This window comes from Heteronotia binoei, chromosome 4 (genome assembly GCF_032191835.1).
Source record: "Heteronotia binoei isolate CCM8104 ecotype False Entrance Well chromosome 4, APGP_CSIRO_Hbin_v1, whole genome shotgun sequence".
NCBI lineage: Eukaryota > Metazoa > Chordata > Lepidosauria > Squamata > Gekkonidae > Heteronotia > Heteronotia binoei.
The window spans coordinates 27,465,720-27,477,924 of record NC_083226.1 but is presented as its reverse complement, the minus strand read 5'-3'; the positions used below and the strand labels follow the sequence as shown (position 1 = coordinate 27,477,924).

The 12,205-nt window shown below is 45.8% G+C and overlaps 1 protein-coding gene across 1 annotated transcript in view; it reads right to left on the bottom strand.

The window, feature by feature from the left end:
* Window positions 1-9,784, bottom strand: part of FBXO10 (F-box protein 10) — a 50,129-nt gene extending 40,345 nt beyond the window's left edge. The window contains exons 1-2 of the mRNA XM_060237020.1: window positions 9,198-9,784; window positions 1,397-2,248 (exon numbers count right to left, since the gene is read on the bottom strand). Of these exons, the coding sequence (XP_060093003.1) occupies window positions 1,397-2,248; window positions 9,198-9,782 (1,437 nt within the window). The 5' untranslated portion in view covers window positions 9,783-9,784. The remainder of the gene's footprint in view (window positions 1-1,396; window positions 2,249-9,197) is intronic.
* Window positions 9,785-12,205: the final 2,421 nt, after the last annotated feature.

Sequence of the window (12,205 nt, the reverse complement as noted above, 5' to 3'; positions counted from 1 at the left end):
AGCTTCAGGAAAATGCTGGTGTAATTGCAAAGCATTTCACCCGGGGAACAATAGCTGTGCAATGAATGGTACACAAACTCCCACTTAGCATTTCATTCAAAAGCCAAGCCAGCTCTGAATGCAGCAGCTTTCGCATGGAAAAGCGCCTGCTCCGCACTCTCATTGCTAAGGAACAAACAGGAATTCAACGAGACTGGGCAACGTGCAGTCAACAAAGACGGCTGCCCTTTTGCCCAAGGGCATGCATGGAGCAAAGCACTTGCTGTATCAAGACCCCATCGGTCACATATTGAGCTATTCATGTGAGCACATATATGGTTTTCTACAGAGCCAGAGAACCCCAAGAGCCTGACCCTCTTGCTTTGAGCCCACATTATACCTTAAATAATCTGAACCTCACCAGATTCTCTAGGCAAACATTCAGAAACAAAAGGTTCCATTTCTTTGAAGGACTCAGGGAACCGTGCTAAGCACAGAACAACAGCACTAGAGCGAGAGGTCACCCACTGACACCTTTCCTGGCACTGGCTGAGTGTTGTTGTTTTTTGTACTTGTGTGCGTGTGTATGCCTGGAAATCATGGCTAACTTCTGGCAACTCCTAGTGGGGGTTGGATGCTTCAGTGAGGTGGCTCTATTGCCTGCCTTTGCATCCAGGCACTGGTATTCCTTGGAGGTCTCCCATTCAAGTACTTGCCAGGGCTGGCCCCATTCAGCTTCTGAGATTTAACACGATTGGGCTTGCCCTGTCTATCTAGGTCAGGGCCAACCGAGTGTTTTCAGAAAGTGGATGAGGGCATGTGAGCTTTTTACCCAGCAACATCTCTGACTGACCACTGGAGATTAGATTGGGTCTGCAGATTATTAAAAAAGGGTGCTTTTGCAGCAACTGGAGGTAAATGGTGGCACCCAGGGCTTTTTTTGTAGGACTTCCTTTGCATATTAGGCCACACACCCCTGATGTAGCCAATCCTCTCGGAGCTTACAGTAGGCCCTGTACTAAGAGCCCTGTAAGCTCTTGGAGGATTGGCTACATTAGGGGTGTGTGGCCTAATATGCAAAGGAGTTCCTGCTACAAAAAAAGCCCTGGTGGTACCCATTTGGGGGTTGGCTATCCCCTGGGGGGGCAGGTCTTTTGTGGCTGCACCCATCACAGTTATCAGAATTACAAAACTGCCTGATGGCTCAGAAAGGCTGGGGATGCCTGCACTGAAAAGTGCACACAGGCTTTAAGACTCAGGCATGAATTATAGGCACTACCAATCTTGCTTTTAAAGAGTCACGGTCAGATAGGCACTGAGAGGGTGACATCCCCATCCAAAGAGCCATCAAGCCATCGGTTTTTAAAAGGGCTTGGTTAAAAATACCGCCAGATTCGCTCCCTGGCTTTTACTGCACCTTACTGTTTTGTATGCATCGCACAGCAAAAGTCAAGTCTCTGAAGATGCTGCCTTCTGCTCGGACCTGCCCCTGAGAGCAGACAAAGATTCCACCCTTCCCATCCCTGAAAAGGCACTTCCGAACAAGGCACCCTTGCACCGAGTTGGCCAGAGCTTGGACCTCCTTGTCCTTTTGCATCTCCTGAGGCAGGTTTTTTAGCTCATAGTCGTTCTGCAGGGCTGTCAACCCATTGGCCTGCGGCCTGCTGTGAATCACTTTGGCCAGCATGTGGCTCAGGCTGTGAGCCTGGTAAGGAAGTTGGTACGTCGACTCCTCCTCATTCTCACTGCTCGTGCTCAGTTCACTATCACTGGAATCTGTATCCATGGTCATGGCTTCTTCTTTGGGCGCCACGGTAAGATTCCTAGAGAGGTCATTCTCCTTCTCACAGGCTCTCTTTAGCATTGCTTCAGTCTGTGAGGCAGAAAATAAATGACCCGGTTCCTCCCCGACCACAATTTCACAGGTCCTCATGCTCCCCGCTGGCAGATGTCCTTGGCTTTCAAGCTTTGACGTACGACAGAGCGGTGACTCTGATGTCTGTAATAAAACAGACCGGGACTTGGCCAACATGGTCAAGTGCTTGCAGGCCCAGTTCCTGTCTAAAGAAGGGCAACCTTCGACTGTCACTGAAGCATTCTCGCTCCCAACGAACTCACAGTTTTCAAGGAGGGAGATGGCTGTGCTGTGGAAATTGATGCTGGACTGGTTGAAAGTGCAGAATTTAACCTGGCATGTTCCAGGGGCATGTATCTGCAGCTGTCCACTCTCAAAGTTGCAGTTGTCAAACTGAACATGGCCCGAGGTTGTCTGTGAGGCAAAGAGTAAAGAAACTAATCAACTCACTTCATGGTAACAAACACTGAGAAAGAAACAGATAATCCCTTTACCCAAAAGAACACACAGTTGTGTGGTATAGGAGGGTTTTTTCTTGGGGGGGGGGCAACTTTGCAATGGAAATGATGCCACATATCTCCACAACCCTCCACACACATTTGGGGGAATTGCTAAAGCATTGTTGCATGACATCACTTCCTGGTCTGTGACCAGAAGTGATGTCATGACATTGCCATGATGCCACCACTATTTTCTCCCACTGCATTTTACCCACTGCTGCAGCAGGCAGGCCAAGGCAGGGGCAGGTGTGGCCCTTTAAAGATCAATAGATTTATCCATGATGCACCAGATAAGGTAGACCCTAGTGCATGGAGGATTTATTTGGGCCTAGGCTTTCACAGAATTGAATCCTCTGTGTCAAACGCAGTACTATAAAATTCATACATTTTTATGGTGGCACAGGACTCTTTTCTGCATCTGCTTCAACAGACTATCCTTCTGGAAGATCCCACGCCTTCAAATAAACAGAATCCCCCTGGGTTCTTCTACTGTGCTGAAAGCAGTAAACAAAAGAGTCCGAGACATGCTTCCAAACTTACTCTGGTCACTCCCACATCAGTGTTTTGGTCCAGTTTTGCTGCTGACAAATTTTCCCTCCTACACCCACAAAGGACCATGGTCTAGTCAGGCACCCTGCCATTCTTCTTGGGCTTTGCTGTGATATTTTTAAAAGCTGCTTTCCTATGATGTTTTTGGCAGGGCTTTTGGGAGGGGGGGTAGAAAAAGACCAGCAGGAACTCATTTGCATATTAGGTCACACCCTCTGATGTCACACAGGGTTTTTTTTGCAGAAAAAACTCAGCAGGAACTCATTTGTCTATTAGGCCACACCCCCTGACACCAAGCCAGCCTGAACTGTGTTCCTGCTCAAAAAAAGCCCTTTTTTTTGAAAGATCACAGCAAGGCTGAATGGGTGTTATGAGGAGAGAAAAGTACAGACAGTTCCCAGTCTCCTTGACACTGTTTTCTCTGCCTCGGTCCCCCCCCCCCCAGCCATCATTCCCCCTCCCTGCACCACTGTATGACTCCCCCCCCCCACCTTGATTGGTAATCAGTCTCTTTTTCCCCCTTAACTGGTAGCTGACATTACACTATTATATTATAAATCTACAATCAATTATAGGTTATAGTAGAAAAAAATTCAAAACACCCTATAGGCAGATCTTGGAAAGGGGGGCAGAAGGGTTGCATCTGTGCTTAGTTCTCATAGCCCTTCCCTAAGTGTTCAGGGAAATGCTGATCACCACTTTGGGGTCAGACAGCAATTTTTCTCCAGGCCAGTTAGGCCAGGGATCCTGGAGGTTTCTTTCCATCTTCTGGGCATGGAGCGGGGTGTCACTGGGTGTGTGAGTGTGTGGGGGGGAGGTATTTGTGAGTTACCTACATTGTGCAGGGGGTTGGACTAGTTGACCCTGGAGGTCCTTTCCAACTCTATCAGGAAAGAGGAAGGAGGAAGGGCAGCTACAGGGGGCAGAGCAGAGAAAGTGGGGGGAAGACCCATTGCCACTGTGGCTTTAGCAAAAAACCAAGGAAAGTCTTGCTGTGTGGACAGCACCTCTGAGGAGGCGTCTAAGAACCAAACAAGGAGCTTCTGCTTTACTTTATTTTTATCCTTTTCCCTTTTAAGCTAATATCTGGAAGGGAGGGATGTTATGTTTTCTTTCTTTGCTTTGCTTCTCTGCTGTTTATAGTGTTTGAAGTTTTTATCATACCTGCGTCATTTTAGCCTTGGCTAGTTTGCTAGCCTGCCAACTCCTTCTTCTTGTTTCCCTCCGTTGATAAGTAGGCGGCAGGGGGGGGGGCGGAGAGGGAGTAACACAAAGATGCTGGTCTTTTAATCCCTGTTTCTATTCAGTTTTTATTCTATTATACATCATCCTACCTCCCCCTTTTTTGGAGGGGGATTTACCAAGAAAAGGAGAAGGTTTAGTTTACCCTTGTTTTTGTTTTGGCCTTGGTTTGTTCCTCGTCTGTTTCCTCTACCTCTGTTCTACTCTCCACTAGCACTGCTTGTTTATGAGTTATAACTACCAATCTATCTAGGCATTACTAAAATATTGAATTTATTAGCCTACATATTAGTCACTCTATTTGTTAACTTATTAAGACTAGGAGAAGAGGTTGTCCTTTCCATTACTACCCTCATCCATCTTCTAAACCAGGGGTGGCCAAACTTGCTTTACCTAAGTGCCACATAGAATAAACATCAGATGCTTGAGAGCTGCAAGAAATGAACACTAGATGTTGGAAGGTAGGAAGGAAGGCAGGCATGCAAGAAGGAAGGAAACTAGATGGGGGAAGGGGCATGGGGTATGAAAAGAAAGTAACATTAATTTTAAATGCATTCTCCAAGCTGCTGGCTGGCTAGTCTTGGAAGGTGATTTATAGAGACAAATGCCTTCTTCAAGCTGGCCGATGAGGCAGTGGGGGCTTTGAGAGCTACACAATGTGTGTGAGCCATCCCTATTCTATCCCGAGCCACAGTTTGGCCATCCCTATTCTAAACAAAGCAAGCTTGATACTTTTTAAAGCTGAAGGCTAGGACTAACAATAATTTTAAAGCTCTCCAGAAGAGTATCAAGAATATAGAGGCAATGGCAAACCACCCCGTAAAAAGTCTGCCATGAAAGCAACGTCACCCCAGAGTCGGAAACGACTGGTGCTTTCAGGGGACCTTTCCTTTCCTTTCATGGGGCTAGAGGGCAATGTACCAGGAGATTGCAATCCTCTGGCATCTTGCTTTTTTAGTCTACCACACTCTCCCTAGAAGGACCTCACAAACCTGGCTAACTTTTCCAGTATGCTGGTGAGGATACTTCTTTTTAAAATATATTAGCATCTCAGTCATACATGATTGCAGAGATACTGCAGAAGATTTATTACCAATGATACCCTGACCGCTTTAACAACTAAGGCAATAAACCAGAACTCCGAATTCTCCAACAAGGAGAGAGACAGGAGGGGTTCCAATGAGCTTGGATTGTCACCTTGGAGCAACACAAGGCAAAGGTCTGTTCTTGATCCATGTAGGGTTGTCTTGAATATTTATCCTTTTAGAGGCTATATCATAAACTGGAGGAACAAGTGGCAGATTAAAGAGCACAGATCTATAACAGGGGTGACTAAACTTGCTTAATGTAAGAGCCACATAAAATAAACCTCTGAGAGCCACAAGACATGAACGTCAGATGTTTGAGAGCTGCAAGACAGGAAGGAAGGAAGGAAGGAAGGAAGGAAGGAAGGAAGGAAGGAAGGAAGGAAGGAAGGAAGGAAGGAAGGAAGGAAGGAAGGAAGGAAGGAAGGAAGGAAGGAAGGAAGGAAGGAAGGAAGGAAGGAAGGGATGAAAAGAAAGCAACTTTAACTTTAAATGCATTCTCCAAGCCGCTGACTGGCTTGACTTGGAGAAGAGATTTAAAGAGAGAAATGCCTTCTCCAAGCTGGCCAACAGGCGGTGAGGGCTTCAAGAGCCACACAATATGTGTGAAAGAGCCACATGTGGCTCCTGAGCTGCAGTTTGGCCACCCTGATCTAAAATATAGTGAAAGACTGATAGGATCTATCTGTTCTGACGGACTACTGCTTCTCTCTTTTCACCCAGAATTCCATCTCTGGTTATGGCTAAGTCTGACTGGCTGCATTTACATGGTATCATTCCTCAGAGGTTTTTTTTTTAAAGTACCATCTGTTACCTCCTCTGATTCCATTCCAATCTCAAGTCACATAGGCCAGAAGATTTGTACCCACCCCCATCCCCAGCAAATGGGAAAGAGAACCTGTAGGTTGACTTTTCATCTCCTGACAAACATAAGCAGCCCCAGTTCATGGTGAAGGGAAATGGCGGCCAGGTATCTAAGCAACTGTTACAAGTTCCTATATCAGTGAAGGTTAAAGATTTAAATACAGTTGATGACAGCTTTCTAGATTCATTTGGAGCCCTCCCAGTCCTGAAGCAACCTAGTATTATTGTGTGTATGCAACAACTATAAACTAAATTAATTAAAACCAGGCACTCAAATAGAAAGCAGGGGTGTGTAGGTGGTGTGTTTAAACAAAGCTTCTTGGGTAGATTGCAAAGTAGATTGAACAACTCCTGATTGTTTTAAAAAACACACAGATTGACCTTAGAAAGTTCCCATCAGGGTCAATCATACATGACCTCCTAAAAAACAGTTGGTGGAATTCCACTTTATTTAGGAATAAAATCTCCTAGGAATGCTCCCCTCACAGAGGGAGAATGATGCTCCTATACCACTTGAGAAATCTGCTACTTTCGTTCCTGTACTGCTTGAACCTAGAGTTTGGATTTGGTCTAAAAATGGGTGCTCTGCAGGTTTGTTTGTTTTTTTGTAGAAAAAGCCCAGCAGGGACATATTTGCATACCAGGTCACGCCCCTGGAACCAAGTCAGCTGGAGCGGCGTTCCTGGGCACTCCTACTCAAAAAAAAGCCCTGGTGCTCTGTATGTTACGCTCCTGGCACTGAATAGTGTGATGATTTATGACCAGTTGAGACAAATCAACATCACAGGATAGTGAAGCAAAATTCAGGTGCAACATGTCACCACATTTTGTTGCAATAGGACATTATTCTTTTCTAAGAAACACAGGTCTTAGACAAAGTTATATTTCCAAGGTACATTCCATTTATAAGGAAAGCCTCACTTGGGACTAGAGAGGACACCCAGGGCCAGTCTAACTTTGGTTTCCACTATGTTGAACATCACCTCGATAAGTTCTGATTAGATTCTGGTTAGATTCTGAGTACAAATCTATGAAAAGAAGGATTTGATGATTACTTTGGGAATTCAAAAGAGATAATACTTTATACATTCAAGCGGACTTGTTGGATTGCAAATAAATAAATAAATTTAACTGTATTTAAAGCTTCATCCTTTGCTGATATAGGAACTTGTAATAGTTGCTTTGATACCTGGCTGCTATTTCCTTTTTTCATGAACCGGGATGAAAAGTACAAGGGCTGATACCACCTTATTATATCACTTAACGAAAACAATTAATCAAACTTTTAAGAAGTTGTTTTTATGGCCATGAATCTGAGATCCAACTTGCCATCATGTATCCCTGCTTTCAGGTGGACAATATATTTTGAGGAGCTGTTTTGATCTAGTTCTTCCAACAATACTTGGATAAAAAACAGAATGCCAGATGACCCCAATTGGGCCCCTATAGTGGAGAAAGATGTATGCAATAAGATCAATTAAATGAGACCCCGCAAGGCCCCCAGCCCAGATAAGATCTTGAATGAGTTTCTCAAACTAAATCCGTTATAGTGCGGGGAAATTCTAGCACCAGTTTTCTCTCAGATAACTCAAGACAGGAGAAATCTCCCAGTTTGGAAGCATTCTATAATCATTCCAGTTTATAAAAAGGGCAATATGCTTGATCCTGGCCAATTAGCCTCCTAAAATCTCTTGGGAAATTATATTTTCCCTTTTGCACCAAAGATTAGTGGACTGGATCGAAACTAATAAAATCCTGGGCTAGGAACAAATTGGCTTTAGGAGAGTCCTTTTTACTATCGACCATTGTTTAACTCTAGGGTTGCCAAGTCCAATTTAAGAAATATCTGGGGACTTTGGGAATGGAGCCAGGAGACATTGGGGGTGGAGCCATAAGCAAAGTTGTGACAAGCACAACTGAACTCCAAAGGGAGTTCTGGCCATCACATTTAAAGGAACTGCACACCTTTTAAATGCCTTCCCTACATTAGAAATCATGAAGGATAGGGGCACCTCCTTTCAGGGCTCATAAAATTGGACCCCCTGGTCCAATCTTTTTGAAACTTGGAGAGCATTTTGAGGAGAGTCATCAGATGCTATGCTGAAAATGTGGTGCCTCTATCTTAAAACACAGCCCCTCCAGAGCCCCAGATACCACCAGATCAATTCTCCATTATACCCTATGAGAATCAATCTCCATAGGGAATAATGAAGTGCCCAGCAGACATTTCCCTCCCACCCAACCCGTTTCTGACAACTCTGAAGTGGGGGATTGGCGTTTCTACTCACAAGTTGCTGAACTTCCAACTTCTTCAAAGTAACACAGAGGAACCAAAAGTTCAAGTTTACCTTTCCTATGCAAACGACCTCTGAAAAGATTGTGCAACCAACAGAGGGTCTGAGCTGCTTTCACAGTCACTTAGGGGTCCCAACCCTCCCGCCCTGGCGGGGGACCCCAGGAATTCCAGCCTCTTCCCCTGCTCCGCCCAAAAACGGAAGCGGGGGAGGGGGGAACGGCGCCAAGGAGCGTGGCTGCCTTGTCTTGCCGCTTTCGGGATCTGTTTCTCGGGCTGCTTTGGGGGACTCTGCGGGGAAAGGTGCGCTTTGGAGAGCTGGCGGTCCTAGACACCTTCCTGGCCCCTCGCCCTCCCCGCCCGCCTGGCCTTTCTTTGGCTCGGAGCTCTCCGAGTTCCCCGGCACACTGATGAAGCGCCACGGCCCCGACGGCAAAGCAAGAGGCGCCTCCGGCCACGCAACTCCCCTGCTGCTGCCGCCGCCGCTTTCCTCGACAGCCGCCCCTTCGCCAAATTTCTGTCTAGCACATTTTCCTCTAGTAAATAATGCATTATTCTTTTAGTCATTGCTCAAGATCATCTGATCCCAGGAGCTCTGAAAAGGAAAGTAAGTATGCTTCCTTCCTCCTTCATTTTTTAATTTCTGATAAACTCAAAAATCTGCACAATATTTGGTGTAGTGGATTCTAATAAATGGTATGACATGTATTTTGGTTTTTGTTCTGGATTTTGGTAGGCTAATATAGCTGTTCACCATTTTTTCCTCCCATTTTCTTTTTAGTAGGCCAGGCGGTGGCCTGAACAGGTTCTCAAATAGATTTCCCATTCACCTTATAGATGACTGGCGTGAACCAGGCAGGCATGAATACCAAATTGCATAGCCTCATGGTCGGACAGTGCTGATCAAAGCTGGCCAGGAGAGCCACGTCACCAAGCTTCCCTCTCCCCATGATCTCCACTGGGGCCTTGAGGAAGATCTCACTCTGTTCTTCATACACCCCTGGCAACAGCACAATCCTGTCATAAACACCAGCCGAAAGCAAGGCTCTCCTGAGGTTGTCAAACTCGCAGCCAGGCCCGACACAAAGCACACGTCTGTCCTTTTTCCTCCGGAACAAGTAAAAACAGTTGGAGGATTCAAGGTCTTGGCTGTTTTTTGTCCAGGTTTTTGAGGCGAGGTAATGCTGCTTGAAGGCTTCCCGCCATGACCAGGGCTCCACATCAGGCTGGTTGGGCCAGTTCGGATGCCGGCACTCAATGCAGCCAAGGCACAGCTGCCTCCACCGGGTGTTGTCCAGGCTGAGGATGAGTTCGTACCAAGCGCGGCAAACCAAGCTGCAGCGGCCGAGGTCGGGAAGGCGCATATAGGACAAGATCAAACGCCACAACTCCAGCGGGAGGCCGCTGATCTCCATGATCACCTAGTAATGTTGGGACACAAAGGGAAGGACTGTAAGTCATATCAGCTTTTAACATTATTTTGATACCTATGCATACAGGCCTCATATTGACACATTTTTGTATCCCACCCTTCCTCCGACAAAAAATCAGGGCAACATACATTCTTCTCTCCTTCCTTCCACCTCCATGACAACCTTCTGAGGTAAGTGATAGAATGACTGGCCTAAGATCACCCACTGAGTTTAACCACAGTGGAGAAAGTTACAAATAGGATGTAGGCTACAGGCATTTGAGGGAGCATTATTTCTTTTTTAATGTTTTAAATTGGGATTTCTATGGCACCTTGATCTACAGGGAAAGGTGAGGGATAAACCAGAGAATGGCTGTTAACTATAGGACATTTTGGAGGACATTAATTCATAGGGTCACCAGGGTTTTTTTTTTTTAGCAGGAACTCCTCTGCATATTAGGCCACACACACCTGATGTAGCTAATCCTCTAAGAGCTTACAGTAGGCCCTATAATAAGAGCCCTGTAAACTCTTGGAGGATTGGCTACATCAGAGGGGGTATAGCCTAATATGCCAAGGAGTTCCTGCTACAAAAAAAGCCCGGAGGGTCACCATAAGTTAGAAGTAAACTGACAGCACCTACACACAAAAACCTCCACCAGATTTTTAGTCCAGCGCTCTAACCACTATTTCACAGTGACCCCTCTATGTGGCAATAGAGTCTCTGACTTGTAAATGCCCTCTCTCCTTGTCACCTACAGCAACTATAAATCACCATCAGGTGACCAATCTAAGAAGCTTTTCCAAACTGGAAGAAAGTTCCTGGAAGAAAACGTAGCTAATGAGTCATTTTCAATAGAAATCTGAAAAATCTGACAGGATATGGGCTGCTGGGTATGGAGCGTAGCAGCAATATACAAATTAAATAGAAAACATTTATCCCCTTCCTTTTTATATATATATTTCAGCTCAGCAGCTAGAAGCCGAGAGAGAGGAGACAGCTCAGAGAAAGTTTGTGGGAAAAGCAGAGAGACAGGAAATTGCAATGTAATTTGAACTTTTAACTGTAATCTCTAAATTATTACTAGCAAACTCCAAACAAAAGAAAAACTAGGAGAGAGTGGGCTTTCTTGTCTTCTTTTTCCAGACTTTTTTTTTTATATATATTTACCCCACCTTCACTGATCGGTTTCACACATCACAGCTCTTCCTTCTCAAAAGAGAGGAGGTGTGATCCTGCAAACCAAGCTTTTTTTGCAAAGCCCTGCTATCACATATTGCACATGTTGAAAGGGGACATGCACACCTTTTTCTCTCCCATGCAAAAAGAATCAGAGGACAGTGCCAGTGTATAAACTAGCCCTACATGTAGGGTTGCCAAATCCAATTCAAGAAATATCTGGGGACTTTGGGGGTGGAGCCAGGAGACTTTGGGGGTAGAACCAGGAGACATTGGGGGTGGAACCATAAGCAAAGTTGTAACAAGCACAACTGAACTCCAAAGGAAGTTCTGGCCATCACATTTAAGGGGACCACATACCTTTTTAATGCCTTCCTTACATTAGAGATAATGAAGGACAGGGACACCTTCTTTTGGGGCTCACAGAATTGAACCCCCTGGTCCAATCTTTTTGAAACTTGGAGAGCATTTTAAGGAGACTCATCAGATACTACGCTGAAAATTTGGTACCTCTAACTCAAAAAACCGCCCCTCCAGAGCCCCAGATACCCCAGGATTAATTCTCTATTTTATCCTATGGTCCAGCAGAAATTTCCCTCCCTCCCCCTGCCCCCCCCCCCCGTTTCTGATGACCCTGAAGTTCCGGAGGGCCTCCAAACCAGGGCTTCCCTGCCCCCACCTGGAGATTGGCACCTCTACTCACGAGTTGCTGAACTTTCAAGTTTTTCACAGTAACACAGGGCAACCAAGGGTTCAAGTTTACCTTCACACTATGCAAACGACCTCTGCAAGAATTGTGCACCAAATGGAGGGTCTGGGCTCCTTTCATAGCCATGTTGTTCTGCCTCCTCCCCCCCCCCCCGCCCCGCTCCCCCTTCAGCCTTAAACACGAGACACACCATCCAAAGAGGAAGGCTTTCTCAAGTAGAGACTGAAGCCTCCGGAGGTGGAAAGCCACATGATGGCTGCGGGGGCGGGGCTCCCCCTTTCCCCCTCCCCCCCGCCAGCCAGCTGACTGGGGGCGGGAAGGAGTCTGGGAAAGCAGGAGAACCCCTGCTGGGACCTGGGGATTGGCAAGCCTACCTACAGGCCAGGAATGGCTTACAGAGATATAGAAGTCAATTTTTTAACTTATGAGGACTAATATTTATTAGCTCCTTATTCAAAATGTAAAAAACCCAACAACGACGAATTATAAAGGATGTGGTAAGATGTAAAACAGTTCAGTCCCTACACAAAAGAGTTAT